Genomic DNA, 19,795 nt, shown 5'->3' on the forward strand with positions numbered 1-19,795 from the left:
TAAAAATTCTTCTGTGTTTTTCAGATATTATATCAAAAATACATACAACTTTAAAATTCATGATTTTCAATATTATAAATAAGTCTTTTAATATCTGAATTTTATATAGATAGATGATATCATCACTGAAATCTCATGCAAAAAAGAATATTATTACAAATCAATAAAAGTCTTTAAACTATAATAAACATAATTTTATTTTTATAGGCATTTATTATTCTATTATACAACAAAATTATATTTAATAAAAATTCTTCTGTGTTTTTCAGATATTATATCAAAAATACATACAACTTTAAAATTCATGATTTTCAATATTATAAATAAGTCTTTTAATATCTGAATTTTATATAGATAGATGATATCATCACTGAAATCTCATGCAAAAAAGAATATTATTACAAATCAATAAAAGTCTTTAAACTATAATAAACATAATTTTATTTTTATAGGCATTTATTATTCTATTATACAACAAAAATAAATTACATTTTAATAACATCTTGTATATTATTATATATTTATTAAATAATATCAATTGAGGTAAATTTAGATGATTTTAAAAGATAGTATCGAAAAATATATTTTTTGCACGCAAAAATTATTATATTCAATAAATTTCAATTATATATACAGCCATGGCGAATAATTATATTCCAGCTTGTATGGATGTATGGCTTCTTCATAGTTATTTAAATGTGGATTACATTCGACTTTGTACACCTATATTTTAACATCACAAACCGAGTTACGAATTCATCTTTTATTTTAATATTAGAGTCTTTTATTATACGATTGCCCCCTCCTAATCAGATCATTCAGCTACTGCGTTTCGCATAATTTAGCTGGACGAATTGATTTTCGTGTCCGGACTTCGTTATTTCTTTTCCTTTTTTTCTTCTTCTTCTTGCAGAAATCAAAATACAAGTAGGAGCTGGTTGCATTTCTGCAAGAAATTTATTTTTATTTGAAAGCAAAGCTAGAGAGAAGATGATGCGTGTGTACTATATTTACTTAAAAATACACAGAATACAATATTCGAATATAATATACATTATTCGTTACATCGCTTTATAATGTTAAAAAACATAGAACACTAGAAATCATCAAACTTAATTCAGAAAATATTTATAAATGTGTATGTAATACAAATTAAAATATACTGAAACACACAGAATCAGAATTTCAAGATATATTTTAAAATGTGTGACAATGAGAAAACTGCTAAAAAACCGTGTCTAAATAATTTTCTAGTTTTTAAAATATATAATAAATATCTTGTTTGTCTTGTTCTATATATGTTTTCGCATTTTGAATAACAAATTGCAAAAAATTGGTTTTAAAATGTGATTGATAATTTATCATTAAGTTTATATCCTCTCTAGTGTCTCTCAAGTAATTCTTTAATTTAAATCTATTTCTTTTATTTTCATTAAATAAAAAGATAGATATAATAAATTATAGATAACAATTAACAATTATTAATAGCAACTTAAATTGTTATATAATTTAAAAATAATAAACGTTTTTTTCGACGCCATCTACGTATTTCAAAAGCAATATTATTAAATATATTTGTGCATATACAAGATTTACTATCGGCCACTAATGCAAGAATATTTAAAATTTACTAACAGATAGTATATAAATATATAACTTTCTTCAAAAGAATTAATCATCGTGCAATGACAATGAAGATATGATATATTATCAGCAGATGATACTATTTTCGATGAACTATATCCATGATCCATGTACTTTATTTATGGACAGAAGGCACAGAAGCTTATGTAGGACTTAAACAAAAAATGTTTTTACAATTATTAAACTTATTCGTTAATTTTCTAAAATATAAATTATTGGATAATTTATATATATATATATAGTATTATGTATATTTATTATTAATAAACTTTATATATAGTTATAATATAATCCAATAACTATATTAAACTATTGTACTAATAGATATTTTACTAATTTTAAGATTATTTATGCACTGGATTATACACTTATCTTCACAAAATTTGGCAATTTTATCAATCACAATCAAGCAATAAATAAGAAAAAGAAACAAACTTTTAAAATATCGGTTCAAACGAACAGATGTCGTAATAATTTAAAATTTAATTAAATTTGTTTCCAAAATAAAATTAGAACGAAACTTTTCAGAAACTTTGCATTTTTTTGCAAAATCTTAAAGAGTTAATAAGTAGTTATGTGAATGAATATTCTTTATGCCTAATAGAAGAGCGGATAATATATGCGCAAGTACACTAGTAAACACTTGAAACATATCATGCAAGCCTCAAACTCTTATATGCAGTATAGCACAGCATCAGCTTAAGTCACAAAGTACAAGATGCATGAAGGGAGAATAGGGAAAAAATGCTAGGAAGGCTACTTTTGCACATATCTGCATAAGTGGCTGCATCTAAAATTTTATAAGGGTAATGAAAGTACTTTTCAAACATGCCATCTTATCTTGGCTAAAGACATGATTAAGACTAAAAGTACTTTACAATATTTATTAAATATTTTACTATTGTATATATATATATATTGTATCACATTATTTTTGCATTAATATATTGTAGAAAATAAAAATAATTTTGTTCTCTTTTTCTCTATACAAGGTGTATAGAGAAAAAGGGTGTATAGAGTAAAACCGGCGGAAAACCTGTTAATAAAATTGAGGTACTAATAATTTTCGAGTTATAAGCGGTTGAAAATAAAGACTTTTTTTACAAATTAAGCCTTGTGGAAATAAAATATTAACATAAAACCACATTCTTCAGTTAATTTCAGGTAGGGTTTAATAGAATTTTAACTGAAGGCTTAGTTATATACAAAGATACATGATGGCAGAAATTGAAAAAAATGATGGTCTCCCTCGACATTTTCGCTGAGGAAAAATCGTCTCCAAATAATACCAGGATTTAAATAATAATGTTACCAAGAAATGCTATTATATATAGATATGATACATTTAAAAACAATTCTTATCATATACAATATTTTAATATATATCACATATACATTAAAACATTAATACATTCTTAAAATTAAAATTAATATATAACGATACATAAATTCAAGTAGATAATATATGTATACTGAACAAGTTTATTAGTAAATTTACGAAATTTATATATTGCCATTGCAGCAAGTTTCAGCATGTACTATTTTCTTATATCTATTCGACGATGAATCGACGATGAATCGACAACAAATCGACGTCGATTCGACCAACATTTCTGGCTGGGTATCTCTTTCCATTACAGGGTTTTTATTGATCATTGTTTTTGATTCCTTGTAAATCTCTAATGACAATAAGGGTGAACTTAATGTGAGCATTGGTTCTTGCAATTGCTTTTCGTAAATGAGCAATCTGTTCCTCAAGCAGTTTGATCCGTATATTTATAACAATTAAAGCTTCGTCTAAATTAAATTCGATGTAATGTCCTAAACCAACGTCTAATAAAATCTTTGAAGCATCTAGAACGTGTGCTTGAATAAAAAAATTATTTCCTATGTCAACTTTGGTCTTGAAACCTGTTTTTTCGACATTTGTATTCTGAAATGTAGTTATCACTGATTTCAATTGTAGAAATTCGACAACGTCAGCATTTTTAGCATCGAGTTTTTCAGCCAATTTTGCAAGATCGGCTTTTAATATATCATTTACAAATGTCTCAAATTGTAAAATCTTCTGATGAGTTTGAGGATCCATTACACCTTTGTTCTGAAAAATAAGAAAAATGAGATATCAAAAGAATAATATTATGTATCGATGTAAAACATTGTATATAACTAGATTAGACGTTGAACATATGTCTGGTCAAAAAATCAAATAAGATCAATGAAAACCATCTAGTTTTCAGGTTATGTCACACATTATAGTACCACACATGCATATAAACATTTGCACTCTGTCCTGTACAATGGCGATAATGTCACTCACATTATTAGACTTAGAATAAAGTGTGTCAAAGTCAAAGAAACCATATTACAAAATCTTTCTGATAAATATAACTAATTTTTTATGCTACATTCTTAGCGTGCACAGCGTGTATAACATCGTGCGACATCTTGGTCTGGCAAAACCAGCAATAAGCTTTATTAAGAATAGAGCAACAGCTGCTAAGAAAGGTCTCTCTAATATGTACCAATTCGGTCGAATGCTGGGTCTACACCAAAGGATAATCCTTGTAGCTTATCCGAGTGAGTAGTGTAGACGGTCAAAACCCATACGAAATACCATTGACAGGCGATAGCAGTCGGATGAGCCACGAGTAGAGGATCATCCTTAGGTGTAGATAGGGCATCATCGAATTTAAAACAATTACAACAAACTATACAGTAAAACTAATATATAATTAAAATTTAACTTACAATTAGATATATCAATTTTACATAAAAAATAATTCATGTTTTATATATTTATGTTTTATATATTTTTTATGTTTTTTTATAATTACGTGGTTGAACACACACACGCACACACACACGCGCACACACACACACACACACACATATACACAAAACATCCACATTCGGCATAAGAAAATATGGAAGTATTTTTTTAATATAGCAAAACCTATAATAAATCATCATATAAGAACTTAAAAAATAGCTTTTATATAATGACTATCGTATCTATTGAAATATACATAAGTTTTTTTTTTTTATATAATCATAATTAACGTTATAGAACAGATTGTATAAGAATGACAAAAAATTAAGTATACCCGAAGATACGTGATTATATGCGATCATATATCTTTTATATGATCATATGTTTTATTTGACATATTACTTTTGTGTAAACACATATTCTTGTTAACTATTTGATGAAAAATTATCACCAATAATTTGCAACAAATTGGAACCTCTCATAAAAAGAAGATGAAAAATAGCAAGATTATATTCAACGTTCACTTCGTCAGAGTAATTATATATTTTTTTTCCAATAATTTTGATATAATATATCGCGCGCGACAGTACACCGGTAGTTTTGTGCATAATTTTATAAGGTATTGATATATTATTTATACAGTATCCAGCATCATACAGGATCTGAATTAAAACGTATATAGTCGTATATAAGTATATATATATATATATATATATATATATATATATATATATATCGACACTCTTACACAATAATTATAATGCGATATCATAAAGAGAGTGTGTGCTCTGCGCGATGCATATATTAAAAAACATGTTACCAAATATATGCTAATGATTGTAAATTGCTCCTGAGTTATTAAGCTGTTGGTAGTAATAGTGCAACGATACGCTTTATAATAATTATATATATATATTTACATGACGTTTATGTCTACAGTAAAAAGGATAAATAATCATACACTGCGCTGCACACTACGCTGTTTTGTTACTTTTCTTCACACATTTAAATTTTGTTTGCGATAACTGAAAAACTTAATGCACACATGATGTTACGAAATAATTATAAAGCAAACGCGCATTTTCAAATACAATCAACAAATACCTACATCAAATTTTATCTTTCATGTAATTTAATAGCTGCATTATAACGGCATACTGTTTATTATGCAAAATCAACCACTGTATATAGCATAACGAGATTCCAAAACAACTGACAACTGAATTTGATACATGAGAGACACGTGAGCGGCTGTCGGCTGTCATTGCATATTTTGACAGTTGTGTGCATCGAGGGGTTAATAGTGTATATTGATAAAATAAGAGTGCGCCGCATAGGGTCTGCAGCGACATAGTCGACATTTAATATTATAAGACGAGTAAAAAATTCATCTGTTGTATATTTCGATAGTCTATTGTCTGCTGAATATTTTGGTACCAAGCAGACACCAGCGTACACACTTTTTTATTCAATATCTTTAAAATAAGTATGCGCCGCATAGGGTCCGCGCGCGGCGACTTAGTGTCGAAATTTAATATTTTAAGACGAGTCAAAAATTTATCTTGTATATTTTGATAGTACATTGTTAACAGATTATTTTTATGCCAAACAGATACGAGCCTGCAAATTCTTTTACTTAATATACAATATATTTGTACTATTAAATTGTACTGTCATCGCGAGTATGAACAATTTGATAGTTCTTGATAAGAATAGACAAAATAGGGCATACTTTATATTATTTTTTTTTTAATTACATTATTTTTAATAAAATTATACAAAGAGCGCGTTTATGTTTTTGAATGCACAATGCTTTAATGCAGTGAGATTTATAATTTGACACGGTTATGGCAAAATTAAGACTCTTAATAAAAGATTTGCCAATTTGAAAACGTTAATATACAAGCAATACAAGAGCGTCTCTTTCTAGAGATGTAGATTATTATTTGCGTCTGTAAAATACGATCGCGGACAAGGCGATTATTCCCGCATTTTTTTACGACGTGTTATCGTTGCGATCTATAATAACGACAGAATCTTCTTTGTAGTTTTTTCGTTAATACGTGTCCGTGCATTTATTCGCTTTATTATAACAGCGATGCGCAAAAAGCGACCATTCTCGTAATGCATCTCGCGCACGCTATTGTGCATTAACCATGACTTAGCAAAGTACTTCGAATACTCGTTTTGGGATCGCATAGTATACAAAGGCGTCATTTTCAAATAAAAGAAGTTCGGCAAGAAGATCCGCTTTCGATTTACTTTTATAAGCGCAACAGATCAGTAGGAGTGGTTGCAAGAAGCTTTGTCTCGATATTCATTACATGTTTTCATCCCGTGATAAAATGAACATCATCGATGACTAACATTCGAAACACTCTTACAACTAAGGTTTTTTTAACGATCACTACGAGATAGTGAAATACCGACAAATATTGCTATTAATTTTTAACTAAAAAAATAGTACGATGTGTATTTTAAATTCTTATATAATTCTATCTAATATAAACTATGCAAAAAAATTAAGTGCACATTTATTCATATATTAGTGCATATATAAATATAATATATTTATATATATTTTATGTATTTATTTATTAATATATATTTGTTTTTTGAAATACGCAATATAATTAATTTAATAGATTGATTATTGAAACTTTTAATGCGCTGATTCTCTAGATATCTGTTGCACAATATGACTGCATAATTTTGCATCAGCATCAATCATTGTATATTTATACATTCCCGTTTACAATGAGATATTGACGTATCTCGCGAGACGATGCCATTAATTGCACAATCTTGAGACTCGATAAAATAATAGCAATGAAACAACAACGTTTCCATATTCGTTCCAGTTACAGGGTTTACCAATCTTCATTAACAGAGTCTTAAAACGGCCGAGAATTCGTCGTCGCGACGGATTCTATGATTCTAATTAATTGGATTAATTAATTCCAATTAATTTCCGCCGAGAAGATATACTAAAATCGCGATATTGCGTCGAAAAATACATTGCACAGTTTCTTTCGTGCATTCAGAGCTATGTGAAACAATTCTTATAGATTTGACAATCGGTATCAAGTATCAAGAGAAAATAAAAATATTTTCTTCTTTTGATTTGTCAACTGACAAGCCAATAAGAACACACGATCAGTGCTTATTGCCTATTGTTTATAAGAATTTCATTTAATGTCTTACTTCTGATACCCAAATTCATGCATTAGCATCAGACAGCGTAGGTGTATCGTGCTCTTTACGAGCGCAATCGTGGCCGAGGATGTTTGTTAGGGTTACCTGGCAGTATAAACTGTAATTTATATCGCAGATAGATATTTTAGCGTCGTACTTTTAGCGATTTCATAAATTACCGATATCTCTAAGTTTGTTCCTTAAGGTTACTAATTAAATGTAGGAGGCGAATACGAATATTATTTCACTTTTAATTTTCTGAAAATTATACAAAATATATATGTGAATTTATTTTACTATATGTCATAATTAATTACGGTTGCTCTTCCGATAGGATTTATATTTATTAGGACTCGATTCAAAAAGTAATAGATATAATTATAAATAGATATCTTTTTTTTTTTAATTATTATTGAGTAAATTACGAAGATGTATCATGTGTTAACTAATACTTTCCTTTACATTTGGTAGCAAGATTATTTCTATTACATACATCCACGGAGATTGTAACAACTCATATTTAGTGAGACATGCATCGTCAATATTTGATTGCCAACAGCTGTCGAGGGACATATATTTTTCTTTTGCGCGGAAAAAATAAAAATAATATTTTTATTTAATAAAACAGTAAAATTATTCGACAATATCCCTTAATATCGATTATTTAGTGCATCTATCCTATGGTGATCAGTGTTGGCGACTCGAATAGCAAATTCTTTTTTCTCGCGCCTGAAACCAGCGGCCCTGCCCTAAGCGAGAATAATATCGCCCTTGCAATGGTGTGCGTGACTAGCAGATGTGTGCAGCACACAAATATTATACACATATATGTGCATTTAAGTGGAAATGTGCGGCGCAGCAGGCAACATCGTATAATCAAGCGTGTGTGTGCGAGATTCGCGTACAGGCCTATAAAAGTCGTCGCAATGTTTAACTGCGGTGTGTCCCAGGCATAAACTAGAGACTTATATTGTGCAGAAATATTCCACAGAGACGATCGAGGACGCTGTAGCACTTTTATGCGTCTGCAAAAGAGACCAGCTCGGCTCGCACTGATTTCTTGGCGAGAGAGCTGGATATCATATTGTCTCGTCGCATTGGTCGCACTGTCCTTCATCAAAGACGGGGATTGTGCGATTCTTCTGACTATGCCGCATTAGCAGCGCTTAAAATCGAGACGATTCGCTTTAGAACAGAATCGAGAGTAAAATGGATCCGGGATGACGATCATGACAAAGCGCAAAGTAGCATTAATGATCCACCGTATAATTAAACCTCCGGATCGATGCCTCGTTTATATTATATATTTATAGTTTTTAAAAAGGATTCTGTTTTTGAAGCCTCAAAATACATGCATGCATATATATATATATGAATTTAAAAAAATTAGACTTGGATATTCATATGCAAGTGATTTAAATAGTTTCATTTGTTGGCATTGAAGAAATTCTTTGATTTTTTTTTTAGGAGAAAGTATATTTATTTTGACATTATATATTGACATATGGTTTATATTTAAATTTTTTATAATTATAATTGTTTTAAACAATAGAATTGAAAACAAAATTATATTTATACATCTAGTTTAAAAGTTTAAATAATACTTATGAGAGACTCATCACACACAATACATATTCTCTTGTTCGATTCTCAAGCGTTGTCAAGCAATCATCATTGCAAACTACTTTATGTATCGCGATATATTGACGAGCACATGACTGTGTAATCATAAAGAAGATAACCCTCTGTTTAAAAAAGCTGATAAAAGACATCAATGCAATTTTTATACAATATCACGTAAGTTATCCTTCCAATCGAAAAACAATTTAAATATACATCAATGCAGTTAATGCAATAAGCAACAAAATAAAAAAAATGGAAAATTTATAAAACACGTACATTATACATAAAAAAAATCTAATATTTATAAATCGACAATTTATTTATAATCAATGATATTTATAAAAAAACGACAAATTCTCCATTTACATACACGTATACACATATAATAAATATAAACACGAATATATAAATTGTCATAATTATCATAATATTTATCATAATTATCATAAAGTGTACTTTTTACATAGACTAGAACAACACAAAAACAAACAAAAATTTTTAAAAACTAATAGTTAATATTAAATTAATAGTTATCAGCTGATTTCTGTCAAAAAATATTAATCGTGTTTAAAGTATTATAACATATTTTATTTAAAACATATTATTATTTTAAAAATTAATTAGCAAATTAACGCTTTAATCAGCTGATTTCTATCAAAAAATATTAATAAAGCGAAAATTTGCTGATTAAATATTCTAGCTTATATATTTATATTTATATTGTGTATGTTATAATTTGCTAATTAAATTTTAAAATAATAATATGGTAAAAGTTATAAAATAGTATAATAATATGTTGTAAATAATGTTATAATACCTTATTCTCGATTAATATTTTTTCTTTCTAAAGCTATATCTTTTTGAACGAATCTCTTTCGAGTTTTAATTAATTATTAATATGGTCATATGTATATATTAGTATCGCGCGCGCTATTAGAATGAAGTTGCCGATGTTTGTAGCCTCGGCCATTACCGAAACGCCGCGAGTATCAGGCAGTTGGAGCTGCGTCCCGCTGTGATTAATTAGTAAGCATAATCATTAGAAACAATTTCTAACCTTTGTATTGTAATATTTATCAATCGCATATCATAATTTCAACGTTAATGATGTAGGCGTAATTGTTCGAAACGCATATTTCGCGAAAAATTCGATGCAAAATCTCTTGCTCACATAACCCAACTTAATCTGTTGTCGCGCGTGCGAATGTGTTGCGATCCGTGGATATATTTATCATTAATTCTAGTTTACATATTTATATATTGTGTATGTTATAATGCGAAATAATAAGATTATTCTAATATGTATGTATTTTATTTGTTACAGGTAGCACATTGCGATACACAGTGCGATTCACGTGTCGTGTCGGGAGTGTCGTGTAAAGTATCGGGCGATTGTAATTATTCGTGTTTTCGCGAGTGTCGTGAGTGCTACGAAGGACCAAGAGAGGAGGAGGAGGCCCGGGGAGGCGTCGGGCGACATCGGGGCAACTGTGAGGTATGCAAAATAAAACATTTTTTCTAAACTGCATTGTTTGAGATATTCGACACACACATATGTATATACATAATTTGAATATTTTGTTTTCAGATCAATGTGCTGTGTACTACAACTCCGCTATTGCACGTATCGGTGAGTGAGAAATTGTTTATTTTATATTTCTATAGCGATAATGGGGATGTATATAATATGTATGAAAATATTAATATGTTTTATATATGTTATAATATCTTATTCGCGATTAATACTTTTTACAAAAATCAACTGATAATTGTCAAAAATATTAATCGAATTTAAAATATTATAACGTCTCTTTCTAAAAAAGGTATATTAATTGTAAGTCGATTCTCGCAAGTATTATTGTATCTTTTCCGCGATGCTGATTGGCTGTTTCAATTCGCATTAATATGCGTTATATTTGTAGCATCGAAGCTGTCATCACGAGGATTAGTAGTTTAACAGTTTGTTCAAAATAAAATAAAATAAAATAATATGTTTGAAATAATATGTTATAATACTTTATCCGCGATTAATATTTTTTGACAGAAATCAGCTGATAACTGTCAAAAATATTAATCGAGTTTAAAGTATAATAACATATTATTTAAAACTAATATTATTATTTTATTTAATTTTATTTTGAACAAACTGTCACACTGCTAACCCTCGCGATGACAGCCTCTCGATGCTACGAATATAACGCACAACGCGAATCTTGACAGCCAATGAGCATCGCGAAAAAGCGACAACAATAAAGTTCGATATATGCGAGTATCAACTTTACATATCTTTTTTAAAAAAGGAAAAAAAAACTCGATTAATTTAAACGTAGAGAAAAATAGATAAATGTATTTTTTCGCTTTCTTTAATTAAATACGACATAATGACATAGTAAGTATTATCAATTTATAATAATCAGATAAAAAATAATTGATGAATTATCTGCTTTTGCAACGACTGAAAGTTTCTCTAATATGTATTCTTTATGCCATTAGACGTCATAATGAATTCAATGCTGTGATAGTTTGTACCACATTCAGTGATTGTCGTTGCGGTGAAGTGAAATCTCACCATTACATTATTGCCCCGATGCATTTCGATGACAATTCGTGTCACCGCCAATTCAAATGTAGTCTCTGTTTATAGCAGAAAATCCGTGCTTAGACCGCAATTTAGCATAAATCTACGATCTTTAGGAAATATTGGTTAACAGAAGAAAAATTTTAAATCATTAACAACAAGATAAAAAATAACAATATAAAAAAATTAATACTAGATGATGGAAACTTTAGAGATTGTATATAATAATATAGTCTTAGAGAATTATTTTGTTTTTCTTTTTATTTTCTGAGACGGTTTTTAATTTAACTCTTCAATGCATAGTGCAGTATCTCAGCTGCTTCTCATAACTCGTGCATAAATAGAGAACCAACCAAACTAACTTATTTATTAAAAATTTATGTTAGTTGAAATTTAAATGGTTTTAATATTACGGCAATTAAACGACAGTTAATTACGGATACATTAATAGAGATGTGTTTCTGCCATATCTACAGAATATATTGGAATATATCAAACAATTGACATATATAATTGAAACTAATAATATTTAGTTCTAAATCATATTGTACTGCTAAAGTCGACTTTTTTGCATATTTTCCTTTTAGTTAACAATCGATTTCGATCAATTTTTACAATATACTTTCTTTTCCGGTTTATATGTATAACATCATTTTTAACAGCTTTTATTTTATTTAACTTGGTGTTTACTTTAACAGTTTATTTATACTTAGTAATAGTTTAATGATAATGTAATTAGTATATAAAAATTTAATATATATTAATCACTTAGTTAATATCTTTCATATTTTATATTTATATAATCTCTCATTGCTAATGATATGATACAAGTCTAAAATGTTGCTTACCATATAATAAAGTTATTAAACAATTTGCTTCAAAAACTGAGATTTATTATAAATATGTCAATATATTTTAATATATCAAAAAGTAATATAGCATTTTCTAGTTAATAAGTGAAAACTAAAAAAAATATTCCTAGACAACTTAATTTTTCGATAATCTACAGACATATTAATTTTTAAACTAAAAATTATCAAATTAAAGATGATGTAAGTGCAAGTATATAATCTGGTCATTTATATATGACAGTGTCAAAGATCATGTATTTAACTGCGCGAAACATAGATACAGATAACTGTCGAAACATTTATCTTCTGATAAATACATTTTAATACAAAATTATCACATTTGAAGAGTATAATCATGGGAATATTAAATCGATTACGATATTATATATTAATGAATATTAATTCGATGTCTCATCCTCTCGATAATATTTGCATGATACAATACACAAATCAAAAGATGTGAATTAAGTTATTGATTAAGTCATTTTGAGATCTTCATTAGGTGCAGATTTTCTTATAATAAAATATGCGTGTCAGAACTCAGAACGTTAAAGAGAGCAAATAGTCCCGGTGCTATACGATCGGGATAAAAAAAGACTAATATGAGCCCATCATATTTTACTGTGTAGGATATCGAATTTCTTGATCAACAAAGTTTAAATCAGTCTCGATTTATTGAAATTGGAGAAGTTCTTAGCGGTACACAACGATACACAACTACACATATAATGATACAGACTTCCTTCGAAAATCGTCTTTCTCGTCCAATAAGAATTTAATAAATGCAATTAAATATTACATAATAGTGTAAATAAGAGACTATAATATGCAACTAAACTCAAGACAAAAATCTATAATTTTAGTAAAATATTACAAAAAAATAAATAGTGCGCAATACATGCGCACTATTTATTTTTTAATATACATATATTAACATGTATTAATTAATCCGCGCAAAATCATTAATCGATAACTAATTAATAATCATATAAGTGTTCTTTTCTCTAGTTCAATAGAAAAATCATAGCTTGGAAGATTTATTGTAATCTACGAACACGTTTCACACATTTATCAGTGGTGTCCTGAATTTCCCCTGACCTAAGTAATCCGCGCAGAGTCTGATCGATGGCCAATAATAAGTTATTATAGTCGTTCAATATTCTTATGATTCAATAGAAAAATCAGCTGTTGCAAAATCGACTCATGAACACGTCTTGCATCTTACAATTAGTGATATATTATTGATATATTAGTAACTATTTGCTATAAGAATCTCTTCTTCAGACTTTCTGATGAGAATCAAAAAGTCACTGGAGTATAACTTGTATCGTCGAGGTTTAGGCAGGCCTTTAACTTCGCGCAATCCGTGTCCATTGCATCTTATTAATACTTATGTAGATATAAACTAGAAGAGACACGCGCGCGCGGCAAAGAGTGATATTTTACTTAAATTATTAACAATTTATTATATTTATTTATAAAAAAGTTTTGCAATAAAACGTAGTTGAAAATAACTTATATTGAATAAATACTAGCTCAATTACACACACTAATTATAATAAATATAAATACTATACATTAGGATAACAATAGTAAATAGAGACATAAACAAGAAGGCATTGTTTAATAAGTATTGGATAATGCTACTAAAACTATTTGAGACCAAAGAGAATTTTATAATAATAATATTTTGTATATATTTGTATATTAATAATATTTTGTATCGTCTCATAATTTATATAGAGATATTTTCTAATTTTATTTTTTGTTTATGTTCTGCGTTTCATGAAACGTATTATATAAAGACCTCTTCCAATTACAGATGGATAAAGAGACTATGTTATTAGAATAACCATAAAATAATGTATGTTTATATGATTCTAAAATGTTCTTTACCAATTACAAATTATAATTATGGCCCGTTTAAAATAATAATTAAAAATAAATTATATAAATAATTTGCTATATTAAAATGTATCACGCAATATCAAATGTATCACGCAAGTATGGTTGCGTATCATTGCTCGGTCATAAATTACATGGATTATATTATTGTAACTGGTACAGTAATAGTGATAAGATGTCTAGAGTGACACAGATAGCGATGTTTATCAGGGTCGCGGAAGGATCAGAATATGAACATATTATATACAGAATATAAACATAAGATTTGATAAAATAATGAAAAATTTAATCGTAATTTATGAGAATTATCTCCCTCTCTCTTTATTTGTGTTTTCGTAAGTGTTCGTTATTTATATCACAAGATTAATTTATGTGACCTTTATTCACATTGTGTCATATAACTTTTATTTAAAAAATATAACGTTATTTCAGTCAGATTAAAAGCTCAAATTGCTCGTGTCTTTTTCAATCACAGCTTCATTGCGTGTGTGACATGCAACCGCGCATTGGCCGAGATGCGACCGAAATATATTTCAACAGGCTCCAAAATAGTCTATGAGATTCCGTAATGTGTTTCGCCGTACTTTGTGTTGTACGCACGCACACACAGCATTTTGCGTATGTATGGTATAAAATCATGATGCATGATGCGACGAAATCAGATACGATCTGATCAGCAGCCTGCTATTTCTGCTGGTACAGTCCTTAGCAAAATATGAGGACTGAACTCGGACCACGACTGGCCGATTCGCCAGTATGTCCTTCGGCTACAGTTATAAAATAACATTTTATCGCCAGCCGGCCATACGGTAGCCGATGTGTAGAATGTTGCATCAATTATCTTCTTTAATAACGTTTAAAGAAATCTGAACATAAAATTTTATTTGCGACGAGATTTAAAATCGTGAAATATTAATAATTTTTATTAAGTGGAAAGTTAATTTTATTAGTTTATTTACGAAGGAATTTACTGTATGTGTAGCAAATATAAATTAGAACAAAAAAATAATACCCTAAACATTATTTCTTAGTAATGCTATTATTTCATACCCATAAAAATAGTAGATGATAGAGAGAAAAAGCAAATTAATATATTTTAATTTGACACTTGCGATAACTGAATATAAACCTTAATTTCTACTATTAAGAAAACTGCACAAGCCAATTTACTCCATGCCAATATAATAGACATTAAACACTTAATATTAATACTATATTATTTATTTTATTTATTTTATTTATTTATATATTTTGTTGTTAATTATATTATTGATAAACATAACAAAATATAAGTAAAAAATAGTAAGTACGCATATTTATATATAAAAATTTCCATCATAGACACGTAATTGAAAACGATCCAACTGATCTAACAATGACATGCCAACTTATTCTTTGTAATTGATATAGCCAAGATGATTGCCAAAAATAGTACAAAGATATAATTGCAGCAATTAAATATAAAAGTGTGATGAAGCTTTGCCAAAAGGCTGCATGCCAACTAACGGATGCTATAAGATTAACTTTAAATGCTGCTCGAACCTGACGTTGACATTCTCAATGTTATAGTAATTATATACATATATATAACTGCATGTAGAAATATATTTTGTTGTGTACGTATTTAATGTAAACGAAAATTATTATCAAAAAAGAGAGCTAAATCACATATTTGTTATTTCATATTTTTGTTACCGAGAAATGTTTTTAATTTGTTTCTTTTTTATGCAAAATATAAATGTGATTTTTGTGCAATCACACATAATATTCATTATCATATAAAATTTCTATCGATCATGCATGTATATGTGTGTCATCTATTTGTGTTTCAAGTATGCTGCATCTTAAATTACAACCTCCAAAAATATTCCAATAATCTGTAACATTCAAGAAAAATAGATACGATTATAAGTGGCCGCATACAATACTATACATATAAACGATAGCTGAGTAAAGGAATGTAAATTTCGCGACAATATTGTGAAAACAGTAACAGTAAATTTCTACCACATATATAACATCGTTCCATATAAAAAAAAATTAAGCATGTCAGAAATTCATCGGAATTTCAAGCAGATAATGATCAGGCTTTATAAATTGTCTTTTTTCTCAGGTAGTAATAAATAACTTTAACACATGCTCAAACGAGATCTATCAAAAATGAAAGATAGAAAAATTATAATCAAATAAGTAATTATGTTGCGCATACTAATATATGCTAATAAAGTATCGTGTCAATCACATTTGACCAGCCGGCAAAAGTGATTTTATTATGTAACATTTTGCTCGATTTCGGACATTTGATATCTCGTGATCGAGTATCTTGATGTTATTTTTTTCTTTTTTTATAAGAAACAAGTCGTCTATAATGTGCCAAAATGTCTATCGTATATGCTAAAGTAAGCGGAAAGACGAAAGGATGTGCGACGTGTTCTCGGCCGAAACTCGTTCCCGGACGTTGCGTACACACGCAAAGCAAAATGCGTGTATGCGTGCGTGAACCAGCATCTCTACTACAAGTATGTCTTCATGAGACCGAGGTAACACGAACGTTGCAGAAATGCGCGGTTCGTTGTGATATGTATACACCCGAAGAGTTGCATGCCGGTCGTTTATGGGTAACTAAATATGGATGGGGGAACGAGGGAACGGAAGTAAGAAGGAGAACAACTCTCTGAAATCCGTAGTGGGAGAATGAGGCGAACAGAGAGACAGATAAAGACCGGTAAAGAGGGAATGAGAGGGTAAGATCAAGTGAAAGAGAGACGGGGCAATTCGAAAGACAAGATATCAGGGTGAGCAAGAAGAAACAAGGGTAAGAAAGATGACGCGACGGAAACGAGAAAAACAGAGTAGGAGAGAGAGGGAGAGAGAGAGAGAGAGTGTGTGTATGTTGTATTTTTTTCATATCATTGGGAGGAGTTCATAAGCAGCGAAATACCAAAGTAATACTCGGTATGCACGCAAACAACGCGATAAATCGAAGAGGACGAATGCACGAAAGAATGCTCAGGGAGCAGGTTCACCGATGGAGAATACAGGTGCTCCATTTTTTTTCATATCGCGTGTCGCTACGCGCCTAAATTGCGATTAAATCCATCTTACGTATTTCTATCGGGATGAAAGGATCCTGCTTGAGAAAAAAAAAATATTTGCGCGCAACCACACACGAGCAGCACCTGCGTGAAATTTTTATCTCATTGTCAGAAAAAGACGGATAAAAACTTGGTGGTTTTACAGCCATTTTAAAATCGTTAATTTATAAAAGATTATAATTAGTTTATTAATTATAATGCAAGGATATTGTCAGTTCTCTCGCGTGCTGATACGATAGAAACACTTTTAAACGAGATACAATGTAAAAGATTAACATATGCTTTGTCGGTCAATTTGCAAATTTTCTAAGATGAAAATAGCATTATGCTAATTTAAATGATAGAGCTCCAAGATTCACGTTGGTCGTCTTATGTCGTTGACTAGCGTACATTTGCATAGTAGACAATGATCACATAGTATTCACTTACTTTAATGCAAAGCGTATAATAATTCTATGGGCAGATAATCGTTCTATTCAGAAAATTGTTAATAAACCGAATAATTGTAGCGTATTGCATATATTTTATTACGATTATTTATATAATTTTCTTTTTAGAAATGCCAACGTTATAAATATTTTTCAACGAGAATAACGAATATTATCGTATGAGAGATTCAGAAGCAAATAGAATAAGATTTATAATGTCCAAGTTCGCGTCATTCTTCTTTTTGACAAAACGTTATTGACTCTTCTAAAGCATCGAGTTGCCAGATTTATTGATTTAAAATTTAAAAAGATGATGAAATTAATTACCCATTTCGTGGTATACACACCTGTAGTAGAAAAGAATAACAAGAAATTATAATTGAATATATAAATAGAGTCACACACACATTTGTATCACTTGCGGTGCAACATTGACCGGAATAGTGCTTTCAGCACATTCTCTATCGTCCCTTATATACGTAACATGTTCAAACTTCTCATGAATTTCATGAAAATAATGGCACGTTTAACCAACCGGTAGGACAGTCGATTGCCCAAGGCGACGAATTAAACCATCGGCGCCCATCGGCGATTTTGGTTACCATGCACGAAGTTAGGTACCGTTCACACGAGGAGTGTAGCCTCGAAGAAAGCAATTCTAGTAATTGCATATTGTCAATATAATACGCATTTTGCGCTCTCATCGATCGGTCGAATGATATCAGACTGTACTCTCGAATTGAAAACAGAGACTACGGATCTCAGAAATAAGCCCTACGGCTGTACACGATAAAATATTCGGTCATATACCGGAGGTAAACCTTGCACGTGCAATCGAAGATCGAGTATATAGGTATAATATACCGAGCCCGTCCAAAACGATCCGGATGATATTAACATTAATGAGATCTGTATTAATGTCGATGCAGTTTGCGAAAAGGCCGATCATTTTCATCCGCTACCGCGCCGTAATCTTTCGACAGAATCTAATTACTCGCGAGCCTCCATTTCGCGGTGGTTAACGACAATTCCGAGTCCCGAGCGGCTGATAAGCGTGTCCGCGTTCTCCACATTAACTCTACCAAAGATCGTTTTTCAAGAGAGAATCATTTTGTCGAGATATTCTTGGTCGGATCCCATCAATTAGTCACACATAAAAGGGATCCTGCTTTTAATTAAGCGCCAATCAAAAAAATCGTCGTCGAGAAACATTTGCAAAAAATATTCAGCGCAGGTGCACTGTGAGGAACTCATTCATATATATTAAATTTAATGTAAGGAATAATTAAGTTTTCTTCTTAAAAAATATATTTAAATATATATATTATATATTTAACGATTGCGTATACAAACAGTTGCATTTGGTTTCCTATCATTAGTGTTTAATGCAGTTTTCCTGCCTGCTGTATCTTAAAATGACGCGTTATAAATGTCCTCACACTGTATCCACGTAAGATTATTAATTTTATATTCACTGCACGTTGAGAAACAGCGGCTAATTTATTGGAAACCGATTAATGATTTTTTTTAGCAAACAAGCAAAAAATTATTAAAAAATTTCTTGAAATTTTGTATTTTTATTCAAGAAAATACAAGAGTACTTTTAAAACGATCTTTTTCATGAGAGTTAAATGTCATTTTTCTACATTATAACATTTTCTAAAATATGACAATAATTTGCAAAAAGTAATAAAAATATGTTG

The 19,795-nt window shown here is 29.6% G+C and overlaps 2 protein-coding genes across 2 annotated transcripts in view; one reads left to right on the forward strand and one right to left on the reverse strand.

Annotated features, from left to right (window-relative positions):
- LOC145937669 (uncharacterized) overlaps window positions 1–19,795 on the forward strand; it is a 98,944-nt gene that overhangs the window by 16,397 nt on the left and 62,752 nt on the right. Inside the window, exons 5-6 of the mRNA XM_083040866.1 lie at window positions 10,560–10,730; window positions 10,824–10,865. Coding sequence (XP_082896992.1) covers window positions 10,560–10,730; window positions 10,824–10,865 — 213 coding nt within the window. The remainder of the gene's footprint in view (window positions 1–10,559; window positions 10,731–10,823; window positions 10,866–19,795) is intronic.
- Window positions 2,967–4,098, reverse strand: Uxt (Uxt prefoldin-like subunit). The gene is made up of 2 exons (XM_083039944.1): window positions 3,965–4,098; window positions 2,967–3,745 (listed from the first exon to the last, which is right to left on the reverse strand). The coding sequence occupies exon 2, from the start codon at window positions 3,731–3,733 to the stop codon at window positions 3,290–3,292; it is 444 nt and encodes a 147-aa protein (XP_082896070.1). The 5' UTR covers window positions 3,734–3,745; window positions 3,965–4,098; the 3' UTR covers window positions 2,967–3,289.

This window comes from Prenolepis imparis, unplaced genomic scaffold (genome assembly GCF_030444845.1).
Source record: "Prenolepis imparis isolate NDT839.2.m4 unplaced genomic scaffold, iyPreImpa1.0 SCAF_6, whole genome shotgun sequence".
NCBI lineage: Eukaryota > Metazoa > Arthropoda > Insecta > Hymenoptera > Formicidae > Prenolepis > Prenolepis imparis.